Source organism: Oncorhynchus mykiss, chromosome 5, assembly GCF_057628025.1.
Source record: "Oncorhynchus mykiss isolate SJ-2025 chromosome 5, ASM5762802v1, whole genome shotgun sequence".
Taxonomy (NCBI): Eukaryota; Metazoa; Chordata; class Actinopteri; order Salmoniformes; family Salmonidae; genus Oncorhynchus; species Oncorhynchus mykiss.
In genome coordinates, this window is record NC_143026.1 from 72,526,251 (window position 1) to 72,551,245 (window position 24,995).

Consider the following 24,995-nt stretch of genomic DNA (forward strand, 5'->3'; position numbering starts at 1 on the left):
GAGCATGTTGAGTCAGCCACATGCAACCAAGAGAGGGAAGAGGAAGGGAGAGGCCTCTGAAGGGTGTCAGAGTATGCCACACCTCCCCATAGGCATCACTGCCACAGTTTCCCTCCCGCTAGACACTCCTTTACCTGAAAACAGACCCCGGCCACATATGGTGTAGACAAAGCACTGCCAAGAAGAAAGTTAAACAACCCACATTGCAGCTCTCTGTACTCCCGCTCTCTTACACCCCCACCCCCGTCTCACACACACCCTCTCTCCCTCCTCTGCCTCTCTTGCCCTCTTTCACTCCCTTTTCAGTCATGAGATTCCCCTTAGATGGTGGAGCCACTTGGTTGGTAGGTCGGCTTGCATTAATAAGCAATTGACTTTCCCTAGGCATGATCGTGGCTGGCCTATCTCTAGATTCCAGGCATTTTGGACAGAGGGCTGAGGGCAGGCATGTAAAAAGCAGCCTTATGGGTGGCTGAGAGGGGCCTGGCACTCCCTGCTCTAAGACTCCAAGTCTGAGTCCCTGGCCACGTGGCTCTCCCTCCACACTGCTGCTCCACTCCAACAATCTGACCTACATTCTCTGTATAACAGTACCTCTCGCTCCCTCCAAACTGAGCTCTGTAATACAGTACCTCTCGCTCCCTCCAAACTGAGCTCTGTAATACAGTACCTCTCCCTCCAAACTGAGCTCTGTAATACAGTACCTCTCCCTCCAAACTGAGCTCTGTAATACAGTACCTCTCCCTCCAAACTGAGCTCTGTAATACAGTACCTCTCCCTCCAAACTGAGCTCTGTAATACAGTACCTCTCCCTCCAAACTGAGCTCTGTAATACAGTACCTCTCCCTCCAAACTGAGCTCTGTAATACAGTACCTCTCCCTCCAAACTGAGCTCTGTAATACAGTCCCTCTCCCTCCAAACTGAGCTCTGTAATACAGTAACTCTCCCACCCTCCAAACTGAGCTCTGTAATACAGTACCTCTCGCTCCCTCCAAACTGAGCTCTGCAATACTGTACCTCTCGCTCCCTCCAAACTGAGCTCTGTAATACAGTACCTCTCCCTCCAAACTGAGCTCTGTAATACAGTACCTCTCGTTCCCTCCAAACTGAGTCCCTCCAAACTGAGCTCTGTAATACAGTACCTCTCCCTCCAAACTGAGCTCTGTAATACAGTACCTCTCCCTCCAAACTGAGCTCTGTAATACAGTACCTCTCCCTCCCTCCAAACTGAGCTCTGTAATACAGTACCTCTCCCTCCAAACTGAGCTTTGTAATACAGTACCTCTCCCTCCAAACTGAGCTCTGTAATACAGTACCTCTCCCTCCAAACTGATCTATGTAATACAGTACCTCTCCCTCCAAACTGAGCTCAGCACAACATAACCCAAATGGATCCCCCACAACTACCTCTCATTACTGGTCATGGCATTTGTTTGCTTACACACGGATTACACTGGTTAGTGCTCTTAAAATGGTCTCCATAATGGGGAATGAATGGATATCTGTTGGGAGTTATCCATTACGGAGTCATTAAAACATGTGATTCCACTATTCTTATCCTTGTGTTCATTCCTCCAGTGCCAATGTTTGGAGTATTTTATGTGAGTATGACAGCAAAAGAAGCCATTCTCATTTTGCGGTCCAGCTTTAGTGGCCTTGTTTTGATGAAAACAAAAAAACACCTTGAAATCAATGTTCATGGTGTGGTTTTTGAAAATAGAAGGACAAAATCAAGGGAACATTATTCCAAAGAAAAGAAGAGAAAGAGCACTTGAAGAAAACATCAGGCCACTGCTGGAGTTTTTATGTAAAACATCAGGCCACTGTTGGAGTTTTTATGTAAAACATCAGGCCACTGCTGGAGTTTTTATGTAAAACATCAGGCCACTGCTGGAGTTTTTATGGAAAACATCAGGCCACTGCTGGAGTTTTTATGGAAAACATCAGGCCACTGCTGGAGTTTTTATGGAAAACATCAGGCCACTGCTGGAGTTTTTATGGAAAACATCAGGCCACTGCTGGAGTTTTTATGGAAAACATCAGGCCACTGCTGGAGTTTTTATGTAAAACATCAGGCCACTGCTGGAGTTTTTATGTAAAACATCAGGCCACTGCTGGAGTTTTTATGGAAAACATCAGGCCACTGCTGGAGTTTTTATGTAAAACATCAGGCCACTGCTGGAGTTTTTATGGAAAACATCAGACCACTGCTGGAGTTTTTATGTAAAACATCAGGCCACTGCTGGAGTTTTTATGTAAAACATCAGGCCACTGCTGGAGTTTTTATGGAAAACATCAGGCCACTGCTGGAGTTTTTATGGAAAACATCAGGCCACTGCTGGAGTTTTTATGGAAAACATCAGGCCACTGCTGGAGTTTTTATGGAAAACATCAGGCCACTGCTGGAGTTTTTATGGAAAACATCAGGCCACTGCTGGAGTTTTTATGTAAAACATCAGGCCACTGCTGGAGTTTTTATGGAAAACATCAGGCCACTGCTGGAGTTTTTATGGAAAACATCAGGCCACTGCTGGAGTTTTTATGTAAAACATCAGGCCACTGCTGGAGTTTTTATGGAAAACATCAGGCCACTGCTGGAGTTTTTATGGAAAACATCAGGCCACTGCTGGAGTTTTTATGTAAAACATCAGGCCACTGCTGGAGTTTTTATGTAAAACATCAGGCCACTGCTGGAGTTTTTATGGAAAACATCAGGCCACTGCTGGAGTTTTTATGGAAAACATCAGGCCACTGCTGGAGTTTTTATGTAAAACATCAGGCCACTGCTGGAGTTTTTATGTAAAACATCAGGCCACTGCTGGAGTTTTTATGTAAAACATCAGGCCACTGCTGGAGTTTTTATGGAAAACATCAGGCCACTGCTGGAGTTTTTATGTAAAACATCAGGCCACTGCTGGAGTTTTTATGTAAAACATCAGGCCACTGCTGGAGTTTTTATGTAAAACATCAAGCCACTGCTGGAGTTTTTATGTAAAACATCAGGCCACTGCTGGAGTTTTTATGGAAAACATCAGGCCACTGCTGGAGTTTTTATGTAAAACATCAGGCCACTGCTGGAGTTTTTATGGAAAACATCAGGCCACTGCTGGAGTTTTTATGTAAAACATCAGGCCACTGCTGGAGTTTTTATGTAAAACATCAGGCCACTGCTGGAGTTTTTATGGAAAACATCAGGCCACTGCTGGAGTTTTTATGGAAAACATCAGGCCACTGCTGGAGTTTTTATGTAAATCATCAGGCCGCTGCTGGAGTTTTTATGTAAAACATCAGGCCACTGCTGGAGTTTTTATGGAAAACATCAGGCCACTGCTGGAGTTTTTATGGAAAACATCAGGCCACTGCTGGAGTTTTTATGTAAAACATCAGGCCACTGCTGGAGTTTTTATGGAAAACATCAGGCCACTCACTGCTGGAGTTTTTATGTAAAACATCAGGCCACTGCTGGAGTTTTTATGTAAAACATCAGGCCACTGCTGGAGTTTTTATGGAAAACATCAGGCCACTGCTGGAGTTTTTATGGAAAACATCAGGCCACTGCTGGAGTTTTTATGTAAAACATCAGGCCACTGCTGGAGTTTTTATGTAAAACATCAGGCCACTGCTGGAGTTTTTATGTAAAACATCAGGCCACTGCTGGAGTTTTTATGGAAAACATCAGGCCACTGCTGGAGTTTTTATGTAAAACATCAGGCCACTGCTGGAGTTTTTATGTAAAACATCAGGCCACTGCTGGAGTTTTTATGTAAAACATCAAGCCACTGCTGGAGTTTTTATGTAAAACATCAGGCCACTGCTGGAGTTTTTATGGAAAACATCAGGCCACTGCTGGAGTTTTTATGTAAAACATCAGGCCACTGCTGGAGTTTTTATGGAAAACATCAGGCCACTGCTGGAGTTTTTATGTAAAACATCAGGCCACTGCTGGAGTTTTTATGTAAAACATCAGGCCACTGCTGGAGTTTTTATGGAAAACATCAGGCCACTGCTGGAGTTTTTATGGAAAACATCAGGCCACTGCTGGAGTTTTTATGTAAATCATCAGGCCGCTGCTGGAGTTTTTATGTAAAACATCAGGCCACTGCTGGAGTTTTTATGGAAAACATCAGGCCACTGCTGGAGTTTTTATGGAAAACATCAGGCCACTGCTGGAGTTTTTATGTAAAACATCAGGCCACTGCTGGAGTTTTTATGGAAAACATCAGGCCACTCACTGCTGGAGTTTTTATGTAAAACATCAGGCCACTGCTGGAGTTTTTATGTAAAACATCAGGCCACTGCTGGAGTTTTTATGGAAAACATCAGGCCACTGCTGGAGTTTTTATGTAAAACATCAGACCACTGCTGGAGTTTTTATGTAAAACATCAGGCCACTGCTGGAGTTTTTATGTAAAACATCAGGCCACTGCTGGAGTTTTTATGTAAAACATCAGGCCACTGCTGGAGTTTTTATGGAAAACATCAGGCCACTCACTGCTGGAGTTTTTATGTAAAACATCAGGCCACTGCTGGAGTTTTTATGTAAAACATCAGGCCACTGCTGGAGTTTTTATGGAAAACATCAGGCCACTGCTGGAGTTTTTATGGAAAACATCAGGCCACTGCTGGAGTTTTTATGGAAAACATCAGGCCACTGCTGGAGTTTTTATGGAAAAAATCAGGCCACTGCTGGAGTTTTTATGGAAAACATCAGGCCACTGCTGGAGTTTTTATGGAAAACATCAGGCCACTGCTGGAGTTTTTATGGAAAACATCAGGCCACTGCTGGAGTTTTTATGTAAAACATCAGGCCACTGCTGGAGTTTTTATGTAAAACATCAGGCCACTGCTGGAGTTTTTATGGAAAACATCAGGCCACTGCTGGAGTTTTTATGTAAAACATCAGGCCACTGCTGGAGTTTTTATGGAAAACATCAGGCCACTGCTGGAGTTTTTATGGAAAACATCAGGCCACTGCTGGAGTTTTTATGTAAAACATCAGGCCACTGCTGGAGTTTTTATGGAAAACATCAGGCCACTGCTGGAGTTTTTATGTAAAACATCAGGCCACTGCTGGAGTTTTTATGGAAAACATCAGGCCACTGCTGGAGTTTTTATGGAAAACATCAGGTCACTGCTGGAGTTTTTATGGAAAACATCAGGCCACTGCTGGAGTTTTTATGTAAAACATCAGGCCACTGCTGGAGTTTTTATGTAAAACATCAGGCACTGCTGGAGTTTTTATGGAAAACATCAGGCCACTGCTGGAGTTTTTATGGAAAACATCAGGCCACTGCTGGAGTTTTTATGTAAAACATCAGGCCACTGCTGGAGTTTTTATGGAAAACATCAGGCCACTGCTGGAGTTTTTATGGAAAACATCAGGCCACTGCTGGAGTTTTTATGGAAAACATCAGGCCACTGCTGGAGTTTTTATGGAAAACATCAGGCCACTGCTGGAGTTTTTATGTAAAACATCAGGCCACTGCTGGAGTTTTTATGTAAAACATCAGACCACTGCTGGAGTTTTTATGGAAAACATCAGGCCACTGCTGGAGTTTTTATGTAAAACATCAGGCCACTGCTGGAGTTTTTATGTAAAACATCAGGCCACTGCTGGAGTTTTTATGGAAAACATCAGGCCACTGCTGGAGTTTTTATGGAAAACATCAGGCCACTGCTGGAGTTTTTATGGAAAACATCAGGCCACTGCTGGAGATTTCATGTAAAACATCAGGCCACTGCTGGAGATTTTATGTAAAACATCAGGCCACTGCTGGAGTTTTTATGGAAAACATCAGGCCACTCACTGCTGGAGTTTTTATGTAAAACATCAGGCCACTGCTGGAGTTTTTATGTAAAACATCAGGCCACTGCTGGAGTTTTTATGGAAAACATCAGGCCACTGCTGGAGTTTTTATGGAAAACATCAGGCCACTGCTGGAGTTTTTATGTAAAACATCAGGCCACTGCTGGAGTTTTTATGTAAAACATCAGGCCACTGCTGGAGTTTTTATGTAAAACATCAGGCCACTGCTGGAGTTTTTATGGAAAACATCAGGCCACTGCTGGAGTTTTTATGTAAAACATCAGGCCACTGCTGGAGTTTTTATGTAAAACATCAGGCCACTGCTGGAGTTTTTATGTAAAACATCAAGCCACTGCTGGAGTTTTTATGTAAAACATCAGGCCACTGCTGGAGTTTTTATGGAAAACATCAGGCCACTGCTGGAGTTTTTATGTAAAACATCAGGCCACTGCTGGAGTTTTTATGGAAAACATCAGGCCACTGCTGGAGTTTTTATGTAAAACATCAGGCCACTGCTGGAGTTTTTATGTAAAACATCAGGCCACTGCTGGAGTTTTTATGGAAAACATCAGGCCACTGCTGGAGTTTTTATGGAAAACATCAGGCCACTGCTGGAGTTTTTATGTAAATCATCAGGCCGCTGCTGGAGTTTTTATGTAAAACATCAGGCCACTGCTGGAGTTTTTATGGAAAACATCAGGCCACTGCTGGAGTTTTTATGGAAAACATCAGGCCACTGCTGGAGTTTTTATGTAAAACATCAGGCCACTGCTGGAGTTTTTATGGAAAACATCAGGCCACTCACTGCTGGAGTTTTTATGTAAAACATCAGGCCACTGCTGGAGTTTTTATGTAAAACATCAGGCCACTGCTGGAGTTTTTATGGAAAACATCAGGCCACTGCTGGAGTTTTTATGTAAAACATCAGACCACTGCTGGAGTTTTTATGTAAAACATCAGGCCACTGCTGGAGTTTTTATGTAAAACATCAGGCCACTGCTGGAGTTTTTATGTAAAACATCAGGCCACTGCTGGAGTTTTTATGGAAAACATCAGGCCACTCACTGCTGGAGTTTTTATGGAAAACATCAGGCCACTGCTGGAGTTTTTATGTAAAACATCAGGCCACTGCTGGAGTTTTTATGGAAAACATCAGGCCACTGCTGGAGTTTTTATGGAAAACATCAGGCCACTGCTGGAGTTTTTATGGAAAACATCAGGCCACTGCTGGAGTTTTTATGGAAAAAATCAGGCCACTGCTGGAGTTTTTATGGAAAACATCAGGCCACTGCTGGAGTTTTTATGGAAAACATCAGGCCACTGCTGGAGTTTTTATGGAAAACATCAGGCCACTGCTGGAGTTTTTATGTAAAACATCAGGCCACTGCTGGAGTTTTTATGTAAAACATCAGGCCACTGCTGGAGTTTTTATGGAAAACATCAGGCCACTGCTGGAGTTTTTATGTAAAACATCAGGCCACTGCTGGAGTTTTTATGGAAAACATCAGGCCACTGCTGGAGTTTTTATGGAAAACATCAGGCCACTGCTGGAGTTTTTATGTAAAACATCAGGCCACTGCTGGAGTTTTTATGGAAAACATCAGGCCACTGCTGGAGTTTTTATGTAAAACATCAGGCCACTGCTGGAGTTTTTATGGAAAACATCAGGCCACTGCTGGAGTTTTTATGGAAAACATCAGGTCACTGCTGGAGTTTTTATGGAAAACATCAGGCCACTGCTGGAGTTTTTATGTAAAACATCAGGCCACTGCTGGAGTTTTTATGTAAAACATCAGGCACTGCTGGAGTTTTTATGGAAAACATCAGGCCACTGCTGGAGTTTTTATGGAAAACATCAGGCCACTGCTGGAGTTTTTATGTAAAACATCAGGCCACTGCTGGAGTTTTTATGGAAAACATCAGGCCACTGCTGGAGTTTTTATGGAAAACATCAGGCCACTGCTGGAGTTTTTATGGAAAACATCAGGCCACTGCTGGAGTTTTTATGGAAAACATCAGGCCACTGCTGGAGTTTTTATGTAAAACATCAGGCCACTGCTGGAGTTTTTATGTAAAACATCAGACCACTGCTGGAGTTTTTATGGAAAACATCAGGCCACTGCTGGAGTTTTTATGTAAAACATCAGGCCACTGCTGGAGTTTTTATGTAAAACATCAGGCCACTGCTGGAGTTTTTATGGAAAACATCAGGCCACTGCTGGAGTTTTTATGGAAAACATCAGGCCACTGCTGGAGTTTTTATGGAAAACATCAGGCCACTGCTGGAGATTTCATGTAAAACATCAGGCCACTGCTGGAGATTTTATGTAAAACATCAGGCCACTGCTGGAGTTTTTATGGAAAACATCAGGCCACTGCTGGAGTTTTTATGTAAAACATCAGGCCACTGCTGGAGTTTTTATGGAAAACATCAGGCCACTGCTGGAGTTTTTATGTAAAACATCAGGCCACTGCTGGAGTTTTTATGGAAAACATCAGGCCACTCACTGCTGGAGTTTTTATGGAAAACATCAGGCCACTGCTGGAGTTTTTATGTAAAACATCAGGCCACTGCTGGAGTTTTTATGGAAAACATCAGGCCACTGCTGGAGTTTTTATGGAAAACATCAGGCCACTGCTGGAGTTTTTATGGAAAACATCAGGCCACTGCTGGAGTTTTTATGGAAAACATCAGGCCACTGCTGGAGTTTTTATGGAAAACATCAGGCCACTGCTGGAGTTTTTATGGAAAACATCAGGCCACTGCTGGAGTTTTTATGGAAAACATCAGGCCACTGCTGGAGTTTTTATGTAAAACATCAGGCCACTGCTGGAGTTTTTATGTAAAACATCAGACCACTGCTGGAGTTTTTATGTAAAACATCAGGCCACTGCTGGAGTTTTTATGTAAAACATCAGGCCACTGCTGGAGTTTTTATGTAAAACATCAGGCCACTGCTGGAGTTTTTATGGAAAACATCAGGCCACTGCTGGAGTTTTTATGGAAAACATCAGGCCACTGCTGGAGTTTTTATGGAAAACATCAGGCCACTGCTGGAGATTTCATGTAAAACATCAGGCCACTGCTGGAGATTTTATGTAAAACATCAGGCCACTGCTGGAGTTTTTATGGAAAACATCAGGCCACTGCTGGAGTTTTTATGTAAAACATCAGGCCACTGCTGGAGATTTCATGTAAAACATCAGGCCACTGCTGGAGATTTCATGTAAACAGAGACACCAAATTAAGGCAGCTGAAGCATAAACTGTTCAGAAGGTAGGACAGTAGGTTGTGCTGGAAGAGACAACACTGTAAATAAAGAGAACATATATCAACATACACCGTGAAATGTGCCATGTCAATTGAAGATATAACTGTTATTATGGCAGTGGAAAGAATGCTTCTAATGTAGCTACGTATCATGTTATACAATACAGCAAATTGTATCTAAAAGCCTGACTTTGCCTTACTTATAAATGTATTAAACTTCCAATTGTATTTTGTTGTGTGCTACTTACCTGATTTTTCAAGATAAGTTGCTGGTGAAACAGTCACTGGAAGAACAGGTAACCCTCCTGACCTGTATGAATCCATACATCCCCCTAGTGGACAACAATAAAATAACTATACAAAACGTTTTCATACCTTTCTTATCAGGTGTCTAACTGCTCCTCCTACTGATGAAAACAGGGCATTGAAGTGTGGTTCTTCGTTTCCTGTAGCTCTTACAGGATTTACAGCAGTGGAGGCTGCTGAGGGGTGGACACCTCATAATAATGGCTTTAAATGGAGTCAATGGAGTGGTATCAACCACATGGGAACCACATGATTGATGTGTTTGATACCATTCCATTGACTCCATTCCATCCATTATTATGAGCCGTCCTCCCCTCAGCAGCCTCCACTGAATTACAAATGTGTAAAACAATAGGCCACCACTATATGCACTATATATACAAAAGAACGTGGACAACCCTTCAAATGACTGGATTTGGCTATTTCCGCCACACCCGTTGCTGACCGTGTATAAAATCAAACACAAGGCCATGCAATCTCCATAGGAAAACATTGGCAGTAGAATGGCCTTACTGAAGAGGTCAGTGACTTTCAACGTGGCACCGTCATAGGATAACACCTTTCCAACAAGTCAGGTAGTCAAATTTCTGCCTTGCTAGAGCTGCCCCGGTCAACTGTAAGTGCTGTTATTGTGACGTGGAAATATCTAGGAGCATCAACGGCTTAGCCACTAAATGGTAGGCCACACAAGCTCACAGAACGAAGCTCACAGAATGGGACCACCCAGTACTGAAGTGCGTAAAAATCGTCTGTCCGCAGTTGCAACACTCACTACTACCAACTTCCAAACTGCCTCTGAAGCAATGTCAGCACATGAACCATTCGTTGGGAGCTTCATTAAATGGGTTTCCATGGCTGAGCAGCAGCACACAAGCCTAAGATCACCATGTGCAATGCCATGCGTTGGCTGGAGTGGTGTGAAGCTCACCGTCATTGGACTCTGGAGCTGTGGAAACGCGTTCTCTGGTGTGATGAATCACGTTCCACCATCTGGCAGTCCGACGGACGAATCTGGGTTTGGCAGATGCCAGGAGAACACTACCTGCCCCATGGCATGGTGCCAACTGTAAAGTTTGGTGGATGACGAATAATGGTCTGGGTCTGTTTTTCATGGTTCAGGTTAGGCCCCTTAGTTCCAGTAGAAGGGAAATCTTAACACTACAGCATACAATGACATTCTATACAATTCTGTGCTTCCAACTTTGTAATAACAGTTTAGGAAAAGCCCTTTCTTGTGTCAGCATGACAATGCCCCTGTGTACAAAGCGAGGTCCATACAGAAAGTGTTTGTCAAGATCAGTGTGGAAGAACTTGACTGACTTGCACAGAGCCCTGACCTGAACCTCATTGAACACCTTTGGGATGAATTGGAACACCGACTGCGAGACAGGCCTAATTTCCCAACATCAGTGCCTGACCTTACTAATGCTCTTATGGGAATGGAAGCAAGACCCTGCAGCAATGTTCCAACATCTAGTGGAAAGCCTTTCCAGAAGAGTGGAGGCTGTTATAGCAGAAAAGGGGGTACAATACTAATGCCCATGATTTTGGAATTAGATGTTGTCAGGTGTCCACATACGTTTGGTCATGTAGTGTATTTATCGGTATGATCAGTGAATGATTCATGTCAATAAAACAGTCCCAAAGAAACATAATATACTCAGTTTTAACATGAAAACTGCATCGCTCATGCCTGAATGTAATCATTGAGTTGACATGGGAGGTAACAGACAGTAAAAAATACAGTAAAAGTTGATGCTGTACCAACAATGACAGACAATGGTCAAAGTCCACTGACAAATGCCCACTGGCAAATTTGGCTTGGAATAAAATGTGTTACCATGGCTCTTACTAGCGACCTTCCTGCATTAACGTAAGAACTTCCTCTATTTCTTCCCTCTTGGAAAAAACACTGGAGGCCCTGCCAGAGTACAACGCCATGAAACAAGACAGTTACGCCAGACAACATCAAGGGAGAGTGGGGTGAGCTTATGTCTTTCTTTCTCTATTTAGCCTTTCAGCTTTTGAAGAAATGACTACCCATAGACTTTATCTGTGATTGTGGCTCCTGTTCATTAACTTTTGTTCTGTCTAGCTGTCCTATGTTATTACTCTAGATCAGTGCTTAACAAGAGGGTACTAATAGATTAACAATGAGGACAAACATGATGAGGGATGTAGAAGTTACACTGTAACTTCCATTGTGTAATCACAATTTAATTTAGGACTTTTTTATATATTTTATTTCACCTTTATTTTAGCAGATCATCAATAAGACTGATTTTAGGTGTGTAGACAAAAAACAAGTCGTTTTGAGACTCCAATCATATATACCTGACATATAGCCACTGTTGATGTTCAGTTCCAGAACAGTGTCCTTCCTGGAGCACAATTGTACTGTCTCCTGTAACGATTGCATTGGTGTACTTCTAACACTAGGTGGCAGTAGAGGAATGAGTGTAGGCATCCTCACATCAGACATGGCACTGTGTTTATGCACCTCACAGTATACCCCGTTCAGTGAGTACAGTAGGAAGTTAGAATGTTTGGGATTGCTTAAATTAGCAATTAGATATATTTTCTAAGCTCTCTCTCTCTTTTATAATGTATGACTAAATCTAAATTTCTGCAGTGAAAAAGTGTTTATTAATATTAAATAGATTCCTGACATAAGATCCAAACTAGAAGTCCAAAATATAAACTTGAAGAGACAATATTCAGAAGACATTCCTTCCGCCAGATATCCACTCTAAAGACACAGACTCTCTCTCTCTTTCTCACACACACACCAAATAATTTGAAGCATGAGCAAGGGGTAGTCCATTGTGCCTGTCACTCGTATGGCTCTGTAAGGTATGTCAAATATTTTGAGCACACAGGCTTACAACAGGGGTTAGCAGGGCTATGTCACTAATAGCCTACTCCAGAAACTGGCTTCACCAATAGGACATCTGCAGAAAATGTAAAACAACTGCTGACAGTCTCTCCTGTCCTCAACTTGGTATGGGATTATCAATAAAAGACATTTGCGGCAAAATCTGGACGCCTGAAGGTAGGACCTGACAAAGTCTCAGCACCAAAACAAAACACTGTTTCAACTGCCGTCTCCAACTGCTTTGGGGGACTAGATAGATAGATGAAAATTCTCTTAAACTGTTAATTGAATCACTGATAGATATGTAACTGATTTTCCTTCCATCAGCCCAGTGTTGTATGATGTATTCTTGTTGTTGCTGCTTTTCCATGAATTGGCAATGCCATATTTCATTGTCATTAGAGTTTGTTTGATTGCTTGAAAGGAGGCAGAGAGAGAGCAAGTATTAATGCTGTTATGTGCATCCATGCAAAATGTTAACAGCCTGGAGATATGAAAGAGCGACTATTTTCCACTTTTTCCCCTCACATTTAGGATTCCTCTTCACCGTTAATTAGACTTAAAGAATACTTTGAAGGTCCCTCCTCTCCTCTGGTCTGCCATTGTCAGACGCTGACTCGACCTCCTGACCCAGAGTGAAGTCACTCGCTGACCTTTAGAATGACAGCGATCCGCCAGGTGCAGCTGTGGCTCTATTTTCAGTCCTCTTATGGTGCTTTCAAGACAACTGGGAACTCGGGAAAAAACTAGATCTAATCATGACGTCAGTGATCTTCAGGTCGGAGAATTCTAGAAAGATGACTGAGTTTCCGACTTAGAATTCTAAGTTGGATGACCATTCAAAACAATTTTCCCAGTCGGCTCTCTTTTTTTCTGAGTTCACAGTTGTCTTGAATGCACTGAAGTTGGATATTTCTGAGTTCCCAGTTGTTTTAAACATGGTATTACTGCACAGTCTGCCCAGATATCCAGAGCGGCACAGCCCATTAGTTCTTAGTACGCGGGGGAGACGCCAGCACTCTCACCACAGACATCATTAACGCTCCATTCTGTCACTTCAGCCGGGGAAATTAATGCTTCAGGCAAATATAGCCTATAGAGGAGGTAATGCCTCCTGCCTGCCTGCCTCTTACTCTAAACTGATTCTGAATGGATTTGTTCGTCGTTGGTTGGTACTGTAGCTCAATTATATTCAGTCATGTGAAGAGTAAATGATATTAACATTTCATAAAAGCCTGCTGGTGAATAGATACAGTAATGGTCAAACTATGACCTCTTTTTTTCAAAGCCAAGTTATCCTTCTCTTAAGGGTTCTTGATAAAAATCCAAAGATGTTATCACTTTTAATGAATAATGATAAATAATACATGGAAGAAAAAACATGTGTATGCCTGTACGAGAGCAGTCCAAGGAGCGCAACTACACAGCCGGGCTGCTTCATATGTCCCCGATATGCAATACAGCTGTCTGTCCTGTCTTCACTGTTACTATTAGGTACAGTTAACTTATCAAATAGCTTAAAAATGTATGTTATTTAACGTATAACATAAAGGAAAGAAGATTGTCTCAAGGCATTGCTGAGTAAACAGTCAGGTGCCTGTGCCTGTGCCTGTGCCTGTGCCTGTGCCTGTGCCTGTGCCTGTGCCTGTGCCTGTGCCTGTGCCAAAACAAAGGGGGAGTCTATATACAATGTGTGCAAAAGGCATGAGGTAGGCGAATAATTAAAATTTTGCAGATTAACACTGGAGTGATAAATGATCAGATGGTCATGTACAGGTAGAGATATTGGTGTGCAAAAGAGCAGAAAAGTAAATAAATAAAAACAGTATGGGGATGAGGTAGGTGAAAATGGGTGGGCTATTTACCAATAGACTATGTACAGCTGCAGCGATCGGTTAGCTGCTCAGATAGCTGATGTTTGAAGTTGGTGAGGGAGATAAAAGTCTCCAACTTCAGCGATTTTTGCAATTCGTTCCAGTCACAGGCAGCAGAGTACTGGAACGAAAGGCGGCCAAATGAGGTGTTGGCTTTAGGGATGATCAGTGAGATACACCTGCTGGAGCGCGTGCTACGGATGGGTGTTGCCATCGTGACCAGTGAGCTGAGATAAGGCGGAGCTTTACCTAGCATGGACTTGTAGATGACCTGGAGCCAGTGGGTCTGGCGACGAATATGTAGCGAGGGCCAGCCGACTAGAGCATACAAGTCGCAGTGGTGGGTGGTATAAGGTGCTTTAGTGACAAAACGGATGGCACTGTGATAGACTGCATCCAGTTTGCTGAGTAGAGTGTTGGAAGCCATTTTGTAGATGACATCGCCAAAGTCGAGGATCGGTAGGATAGTCAGTTTTACTAGGGTAAGCTTGGCGGCGTGAGTGAAGGAGGCTTTGTTGCGGAATAGAAAGCCGACTCTTGATTTGATTTTCGATTGGAGATGTTTGATATGAGTCTGGAAGGAGAGTTTGCAGTCTAGCCAGACACCTAGGTACTTATAGATGTCCACATATTCTAGGTCGGAACCATCCAGGGTGGTGATGCTAGGCGGGCATGCGGGTGCAGGCAGCGATCGGTTGAAAAGCATGCATTTGGTTTTACTAGCGTTTAAGAGCAGTCGGAGGCCACGGAAGGAGTGTTGTATGGCATTGAAGCTTGTTTGGAGGTTAGATAGCACAGTGTCCAATGACGGGCCGAAAGTATATAGAATGGTGTCGTCTGCGTAGAGGTGGATCAGGGAATCGCCCGCAGCAAGAGCAACATCATTGATGTATACAGAGAAAAGAGTCGGCCCGAGAATTGAACCCTGTGGCACCCCCATAGAGACTGCCAGAGGACCGGACAGCATGCCCTCCGATTTGACACACTGAACTCTGTCTGCAAAGTAATTGGTGAACCAGGCAAGGCAGTCATCCGAAAAACCGAGGCTACTGAGTCTGCCGATAAGAATATGGTGATTGACAGAGTCGAAAGCCTTGGCAAGGTCGATGAAGACGGCTGCACAGTACTGTCTTTTATCGATGGCGGTTATGATATCGTTTAGTACCTTGAGTGTGGCTGAGGTGCACCCGTGACCGGCTCGGAAACCAGATTGCACAGCGGAGAAGGTACAGTGGGATTCGAGATGGTCAGTGACCTGTTTGTTGACTTGGCTTTCGAAGACCTTAGATAGGCAGGGCAGGATGGATATAGGTCTGTAACAGTTTGGGTCCAGGGTGTCTCCCCCTTTGAAGAGGGGGATGACTGCGGCAGCTTTCCAATCCTTGGGGATCTCAGACGATATGAAAGAGAGGTTGAACAGGCTGGTAATAGGGGTTGCGACAATGGTGGCGGATAGTTTCAGAAATAGAGGGTCCAGATTGTCAAGCCCAGCTGATTTGTACGGGTCCAGGTTTTGCAGCTCTTTCAGAACATCTGCTATCTGGATTTGGGTAAAGGAGAACCTGGAGAGGCTTGGGCGAGGAGCAGCGGGGGGGGCGGGGCTGTTGGCCGAGGTTGAAGTAGCCAGGCGGAAGGCATGGCCAGCCGTTGAGAAATGCTTATTGAAGTTTTCGATAATCATGGATTTATCGGTGGTGACCGTGTTACCTAGCCTCAGTGCAGTGGGCAGCTGGGAGGAGGTGCTCTTGTTCTCCATTGACTTCACAGTGTCCCAGAACTTTTTGGAGTTGGAGCTACAGGATGCAAACTTCTGCCTGAAGAAGCTGGCCTTAGCTTTCCTGACTGACGCTAACTAAGCTAGCCGTTTCACATCCGTTACACTCACCCCCCTTTTGACCTTCCTCCTTTTTCCGCAGCAACTAGTAATCCGGGTCAACAGCATCAATGTAACAGTATAATTTTAGACCGTCCCTCGCCCATACCCGGGCGCGAACCAGGGACCTTCTGCACACATCAACAACTGACGCCTACGAAGCATCGTTACCCATCGCTCCACAAAAGCCGCGGCCCTTGCAGAGCAAGGGGAACTACTACTTCAAGGTCTCAGAGCAAGTGACGTCACTGATTGAAACGCTATTTAGCGCCCACGCTAACTAAGCTAGCCGTTTCACATCCGTTACACTCACCCCCCTTTTGACCTTCCTCCTTTTTCCGCAGCAACCAATCATCCGGGTCAACAGCATCAATGTAACAGTATCATTTTAGACCGTCCCCTCGCCCATACCCGGGCGCGAACTAGGGACCTTCTGCACACATCAACAGTCACCCTCGAAGCATCGTTACCCATCGCTCCACAAAAGCCGCTGCCCTTGCAGAGCAAGGGGAACTACTACTTCAAGGTCTCAGAGCAAGTGACGTCACTGATTGAAACGCTATTTAGCGCCCACGCTAACTAAGCTAGCCGTTTCACATCCGTTACAGGTAGAAGCTGTTCAGGAGCCTTTTGGTCCCAGACTTGGCCCTCCGGTCCCGCTTGCAGTGCAGGAGCCGAGAAAACAGTCTGACTTGGGTGGCTGGAGTCTTTAACATTTTTTTGGGACTTCCTCTGACACCGTCTGGTATAGAGGTCCTGGATGGCAGGGAGCTCGGCCCAGTACTACCAAGCAGTTGCCATACCAAGCGGTGATGCAGCCAGTCAAGATGCTCTCAATGGTGCAGCTGTATAACTTTTTGAGGATCTGAGGGCCCATGCCAAATCTTTTCTGCCTCTTGAGGGAGGAACATCATGGGTTTTCTCTGATGGGCATAATGTGGGGGGGTGATGAACATGTCCACTATGATAGACACACAGTTTTAGCATATGACAACACCTGTCTGTGCAGTGTGCATTCTGTGTGCCACCTGATGCTCAATGTCTTCTCGGAAAGCCCTGGGTTTTATATATCAAAGCGACAAGTGCTGGTGGGTTACTTGTTGTTCTTGTGTTACACAGAGGGGTGTCTTGGTCTCCTGACAGACCTTTTGGCAAAAAAACAAGTGCATTCTCCACAGTATACACCCTGCACTGTTAAGAGTCAGCTGCCGCCCGCCATGCTGTGGTTTGGCTCTGCTATGAGGGGAATTCCTGTCCAACATGCAGACCATTTGAGTATTTGCCCAAAGATATGCTGCCATGGCCCAATGGTATTACAGAAAGGCACATGTTGCCAGTGACCTTTTTAAAAGAGGTGAACATCTATTTAAAATAACATCAATCACCAATGAAACCCGATAATATCACGCTATCTGATATAGCTTTTGTGAAAGGGTATACATAGTATTATTAGACACAATCATTCATTTATGCATTCGTTCACACACTCATTCCACAAACCATTCATTCATGCATTTATTCTGCATTTTTCCTGGAATCTACGGAAGATACTGTGGCATCTTTCCGTAATTCTGATTGCCACTATTTGAGGGATTGGGGTAGTGATTTGAGTGGAACTTTTCTTGAGTAATACAGGGGGAAAAACGTATTTGTGTAAATACTGAACTATATCAAATAGACCTTGTGACAAAAGACAGAGTGGAGTAGATTACTGCTGTGGAGCTCAGACAGGTTATTAATTGGTGGATGGTGCTTTTAATGATAGAGATTCTGAGAATGGCTGAGTGGGAGGAGAAGTATCTAGGAACAACAAACCGAAAAAGCAGTTACTTCAAAATAAAAAACTATATACATGGTCATAAAAGAAGAGATGGTGATTAGAAGGTGGAGAGAAGGTGATGGGATGGTTTGTTTGTGTTCTACCTGTGTTTAGTATTTACTATAAGTGTTGTATGACTAATGGGAAATAGAGGATGGTATAATTGGCCAATTCCTGAGAGAGACTCGGGCAAATTATTGTTGAATCATTCATTACGAACTTCTGACAAGCAAAACAAAAGAGCTGCAGTTCAGAACTAAATCGACCAAACTTTTCCAAGAGACGTATTATTCATGTTGCTAATTTTCTTTAGGGCGCTATAAAAAATGTCAATCGTTCATTCAACCTTTGCCTCAATAGAAAACCAGTTGACAAGGACAGTTGAGACAGAGGCAATTGTGCTTCAGAATGTAGTGGAAATAGTGAGGGATATGAGGCTTTCAGGATGCATATTATTGTCCCAGTCGTGATATAAGATAATTGTTGGAGTGTCATTACCTTGTTGCTGCAGCGGGGCCTCTGTAAATGGGCCTGAAATTAGTGTTATTAACAGCCTGCGGAGTGAATTCCTGCCTTGAGGCAGTGCCTGAGGAATACCACAACGTTCACCAATTGACGGCTGCTGCCGGGCGCCACCTCTCTCCACTCACAACAATATTGACAAGTACTCAGACTGCATTCACAAGAGTAGTGTGTAAATCTTGTTGCCAGTCGCTGTCAAATAATATCCTGGCAGACACTGCATGGGAAGTCCCAGTGGTAGTGTAGTAAGCGGCCATGTTGGATAACTAAACTGACCCCTGACTCTGACTCCCTCTTCCCTCTTCAAATCAAATCAAATCCAATTTTATTTGTCACATACACATGGATAGCAGATGTTAATGCGAGTGTGGCGAAATGCTTGTGCTTCTAGTTCCGACAATGCAGTAATAACCAACGAGTAATCTAACTTAACAATTCCACAACTACTGCCTTATACACACAAGTGTAAAGGGATAAAGAATATGTACATAAAGATATATGAATGAGTGATGGTACGGCATACGCAAGATGCAGTAGATGGTATCGAGTACAGTATATACATCTGAGATGAGTAATGTAGGGTATGTAAACATAAAATTGGCATAGTTTAAAGTGGCTAGTGATACATGTATTACATACAGATGGCAAGATGTAGTAGGATGATAGATTACAGTATATACATATACATATGAGATGAGTAATGTAGGGTATGTAAACATTATATTAAGTGGCATTGTTTAATGTGGCTAGTGATACATTTTGTCATCAATTTCCATTATTAAAGTGAGCTGGAGTTGAGTCAGTATGTTGGCAGCAGCCACTCAATGTTAGTGGTGGCTGTTTAACAGTCTGATGGCCTTGAGATAGAAGCTGTTTTTCAGTCTCTCAGTCCCTGCTTTGATGCACCTGTACTGACCTCGCCTTCTGGATGACAGCGGGGTGAACAGGCAGTGACTCGGGTGGTTGTTGTCCTTGATGATCTTTTTGGCCTTTCTGTGACATCGGGTTGTGTAGGTGTCCTGGAGGGCAGGTAGTTTGCCCCCGGTGATGCGTTGTGCAGACCTCACTACCCTCTGGAGAGCCTTACGGTTGTGGGCGGAGCAGTTGCCGTACCAGGCGGTGATACAGCCCGACAGGATGCTCTCGATTGTGCATCTGTAGAAGTTTGTGAGTGCTTTTCCTGACACCACACTCCGAGGGCACTCACCTCCTCCCTGTAGGCCGCCTCGTCATTGTTGGTAATCAAGCCTACCACTGTAGTGTCGTCGGCAAACTTGATGATTGAGTTGGAGGCGTGCATGGCCACGCAGTCGTGAGTGAACAGGGAGTACAGGAGAGGGCTCAGAACGCACCCTTGTGGGGCCCCAGTGTTGAGGATCAGTGGGGTGGAGATGTTGTTACCTACCCTCACCACCTGGGGTCGGCCCGTCAGGAAGTCCAGTACCCAGTTGCACAGGGCGGGGTCGAGACCCAGGGTCAGTGGGCAGTGTGCAGTGTGGTTGCGATTGTGTCGTCTGTGGACCTATTGGGGCGGTAAGAAAATTGGAGTGGGTCTAGGGTATCAGGTAGGGTGGAGGTGATATGGTCCTTGACTAGTCTCTCAAAGCACTTCATGATGACGGAAGTGAGTGCTACGGGGCAGTAGTCGTTTAGCTCAGTTGCCTTAGCTTTCTTGGCAACAGGAACAATGGTGGCCCTCTTGAAGCATGTGGGAACAGCAGACTGGGATAAGGATTGATTGAATATGTCCGTAAACACACCAGCCAGCTGGTCTGCACATGCTCTGAGGACGCAGCTGGGGATGCCGTCTGGGCCTGCAGCCTTGCGAAGGTTAACACGTTTAAATGTTTTACTCACGTCGGCTGCAGTGAAGGAGAGTCCGCAGGTTTTGGTAGCGTGCCGTGTCAGTGGCACTGTATTGTCCTCAAAGAGAGCAAAGAAGTTATTTAGTCTGTCTGGGAGCAAGACATCCTGGTCCGCGACGGGGCTGGTTTTCTTTTTGTAATCCGTGATTGACTGTAGACCCTGCCACATACCTCTTGTGTCTGAGCAGTTGAATTGCAACTCTACTTTGTCTCTATACTGACGCTTAGCTTGTTTGATTGCCTTGCGGAGGGAATAGCTACACTGTTTGTATTCGGTCATGTTTCCGGTCACCTTGCCCTGGTTAAAAGCAGTGGTCGGCTTTCAGTTTACGCAAATGCTGCCATCAATCCACGGTTTCTGGTTTGGGAATGTTTTAATAGCTGCTGTGGGTATGACATCACCGATGCACTTTCTAATGAACTTGCTCACCGAATCAGCGTATTCATCAATGTTGTTGTTGGACGCAATGCGGAACAAAGGTGAGGTTCAAGCTGTTTCTATACTCAGGGTAGGGTTAGGGCTACCCTCAGTCTGGCTACACTTCTACTGCATGGTTATAAAAGGCTGAAAGCTTGATGAAACAGAACAGACAGGGCTTTACCACGAAGAGCCCGAGTCACCTGAGTGCACTCACCCTCAGACAAATATTTACAATGACCTTGCTTACATTGACCACACTCATTCTTTCAGCAGGTGTGTCTTTCGTGATGCATTTATTATTGGAGTGATCGTGCTGTTGAACTGTTCAAAGGTTTATTTGTTCAATATTTACTATTATAGCCAGGTGCGTACAAATGGTCCCAAAAGACCAACCATGATCAATGGGAACCTACTTGTGTTTTAGTCTCATGATGTCACATGATTGTAAATTGGGAGTGATTGTGTACTTTATTCAACATTGAAACAAACAAGGATATGCACTAAAAAAAAAATATTAAGTTAACATTATAGAATATAATCTCTGTGAAGAATCACCAAGCCTTGAGCATGGATGGTCCAGGGTATATGGAGAAGTTGCATGTGTTTGTTGTCTTCTACTTTAACAGTGTCCTGTTTGACCCAAATATTTTAGAAAACTGTCTGGGTTATGACATCCTACAGTATGTGATGCCCCAAAAATGAAATAAAAAATATATGAAGAGTTAATTTGAGCTTTATGTATTCTCCCATTTATGTATTCTCCCATAAAAAGCAGAGTCCTCATCGTCTTAAATTAACAACATCCCTTCTAGATATAAACAGTATGTGATGTGATCTTTATTCACTCTATGTGCCTCATTACAAAAATAGTAGTGTATAAACTTCATTCCAAAAACAACTACATTTCTTACCATGATTTCTTACTATAATGAATGCAAGCAAGCATAAATATTGGCACCGGAGGGGATGGCTACCGTTTTAAGAGCTCCTAACCAATTGTGCTATTTTGTTATTTTTTCGCATAGTTTGTAACTTATTTTGTACATAATGTTATTGCTACCGCCTCTTATGACCGAAAATAGCTTCTGGATATCAGAACAGCGATTACTCATTTGGAACTGGAAGAAGATTTTTTATTTAATGAGTCTGACGCAAAGGATATAATGTTGCTCCCAGACAAGGCCCAAATCCCTGTCATTCACATGAAGAAAATAAGGAAATACGGGGGGCAGAGATCGGGGTGCCTTGTGAGAATTAGTCGGCGAGTGGGTAACCTGCTTCTACCATCTGTTCTATTAGCCAACGAACTGGATGAGCGCCATTTGAGACTATCCTACCAACGGGACATTAAAAACTGTAATATCTTACGTTTCACTGAGTCGTGGCATAATGACGACTCGGATAATATATAGTTGGCTGAGTTTTCCATGCATCGGCCGGTCAGGACAGCTACGTCTGGTAAGACGAGGGGTGGAGGTGTGTGTCAGCTGGTGTGTGATGGCTGGTGCGCAATATTTTCGTAGCCATCTATTTACCACCACAAACCGATGCTTGCACTAAGATCGCACTCAACGAGCTGTATAAGGCCATAAGCAAACAAGAAAATGCTCATCCAGAAGCGGCTTTCCTAGTGGTGGGGGACTTTAATGCAGGCAAACATAAATCCCTTTACCTAATATCTACCAGCATGTCACATGTGCAGCCAGAGGGAAAACAACTCTTGACCACCTTTCCTCCACACAAAGAGACCGGTACAAAGCTCTCCCTCGCCCTCTATTTGGAAAATCTGACCATAATTCTAACCTCCTGATTCCTGCTTACAAACAAAAGCTAAAGCAGGAAGTACCAGTGACTCGCTCAATATGGAAGTGGTCAGATGGCGTAGATGCTACGCTACAGGAATATTTTTCTAGCACAGACTGGAATATGTTCCCGGATTTATCCGATGGCATTGAGGAGTAGACCACCTCAGTCACCGGCTTCATCAATAAGTGCATCGACGACATCGTCCCCACAGTGACCATACGTACATATCCCAACCAGAAGCATGGAAGCATGGATTACAGGCAACGCACTGAACTAAAGGCTAGAGCTGCCGCTTTCAAGGAGCAGGCCACTAATTCGGACACTTGTAAGAAATCCCACTATGCCCTCAGACGAACCATCAAACAGGCAAAGCGTCAATACAAGACTAAGATTGAATCCTACTACCTCCCGGCTCTGAAGCTCGTCGGATGTGGTAGGTCTTGCAAACTATCACAGACTACAAAGGGAAACTCAGCTGCAAGCTGCCCAGTGACGCAAGCCTACCAGATGGGCTAAATGCCTTTTATATTTGCTTCAAGGCAAGCAACACTGAACCATGCATGACTCTCTTTTCTGTATACATCAATGATGTTGCTCTTGCTGTTGGTGATTCTCTGATCCACCTCTACGCAGACGACACCATTCTGTATACTTCTAGCCCCTCCTTGGACACTGTGTTAACTAACCTCCAGACGAGCTTCAATGCCATACAACTCTCCCTCCGTGGCCTCCAACTGCTCTTAAACGCAAGTAAAACTAAGTGCATGCTATTCAATCGATCACTGCCCGCACCTGCTCGCCCGTCCAGCATCACTACTCTGGACGGCTCTGAATACGTGGACAACTATAGATACCTGGGTGTCTGGTTAGACTGTAAACTCTTCTTCCAGACTTACATTAAGCATCTCCAATCCAAAATTAAATCTAGAATTGACTTCCTATATCGCAACAAAGCATCCTTCACTCATGCTGCCATGAGTGAAGGACCATCCTACCAATCGTAAAACTGACCATCCTACCGATCCTCGACTTCAGTGATGTCATCTATAAAATAGCCTCCAACACTCTACTCAACAAACTGGATGCAGTCTATCACAGTGCCATCCGTTTTGTCACCAAAGCCCCATACACTACCCACCATTGCGACCTGTACGCTCTCGTTGGTTGGCCCTCGCTTCATACTCGTCGTCAAACCCACTGGCTACAGGTTATCTACAAGTCTCTGCTAGGTAAAGCCCCGCCTTATCTCAGCTCACTGATCACCATAGCAGCACCCACTCGTAGCACGCGCTCCAGCAGGTATATCTCACTGGTCACCCCCAAAGCCAATTCCTCCTTTGGTCGTCTTTCCTTCCAGTTTTCTGCTGCCCATGACTGGAGCGAATTGCTAAAATCTCTGAAGCTGGAGACTCACATCTCCCTCACTAGCATTAAGCTGTCAGAGCAGCTTACAGATCACTGCACCTGTACTGTACATAGCCCATCTATCTACCTACCTCATCCCCATACTGGTATCTATTTATTTATTTATTTTGCTCCTTTGCACCCCAGTATCTCTACCTGCACATTCATCTTCTGCCGATATACCATTCCAGTGTTTAATTGCTATATTGTAATTACTTCGCCACCATGGCCTATTTATTTCCTTAACTTACCTCATTTGCACTCACTGTGTATAGACTTTTTGTTTTCTTTTGTTCTACTGTATTATTGGCTGTATGTTTTGTTTATTCCATGTTTAAGTCTGTGTTGTTGTATGTGTCGAATTGCTACGCTTTATCTTGGCCAGGTCGCAGTTGCAAATGAGAACTTGTTCTCAACTAGCCTACCTGGTTAAATAAAGGTGAAATAAAAAAATAAAAAAATAAAAAATAAATGAGAGCACCAGCTATTCCAGACAACTGTATGATCATGCTCTCCATAGCCAATGTGAGCAAGACCTTTCAACAGGTCAACATTCACAAGGCCATGGGGCCAGACGGATTACAAGGACGTATACTCAGAGGATGCGTGGAACAACTGGCAAGTGGCTTCACTAACATTTTCAACCTCTTCCTGACCGAGTCTGTAATACCTACATGTTTCAAGCAGACCACCATAGTCCCTGTGCCCAAGAAAGCGAAGGTAACCTGCCTAAATGACAACTGCTCCGTAGCACTCACTTCGTTAGCCATGGGGTGCTTTGAAAGGCTGGTCATGACTCACATTAACACCATCAACCAGGAAACCCTAGACCAACTCCAATTCGTATACCGCCCCAACAGATCCACAGGTGACACAATCTCAATCGCACTCCACACTATGTGAGAATGCTGTTCATTGACTACAGATCACCATTCAACACCATAGTGCCCACAAAGCTCATCACTAAGCTAAGGACTCTAGGACTAAACACCTCCCTCTGCAACTAGATCTGGTGATGTAATGGACCGTGTTGAGAGTTTCAAGTTCCTTGGTGTCCATATTACCAATACACTATCATCAATCAATCAAATGTATTTATAAAGCCCTTTTTACAACAGCCAATGTCACAAAGTGCTGTACAGAAACCCAGCC

General features: G+C 44.1%; 1 protein-coding gene across 2 annotated transcripts in view; it reads left to right on the plus strand.

Moving 5' to 3' along the window:
• Positions 1 to 11,158: 11,158 nt before the first annotated feature.
• Positions 11,159 to 24,995, plus strand: part of s100p (S100 calcium binding protein P) — a 31,615-nt gene continuing 17,778 nt past the window's right edge. The window contains exon 1 of one of the 2 annotated variants that reach the window (XM_021604132.3): positions 11,159 to 11,367. In XM_021604132.3, coding sequence (XP_021459807.1) covers positions 11,324 to 11,367 — 44 coding nt within the window. In that variant the 5' untranslated portion in view covers positions 11,159 to 11,323. Of the gene's footprint in view, positions 11,368 to 12,163; positions 12,437 to 24,995 lie in introns of those variants that run through there. The other variant, XM_021604133.3, reaches the window with a different exon arrangement.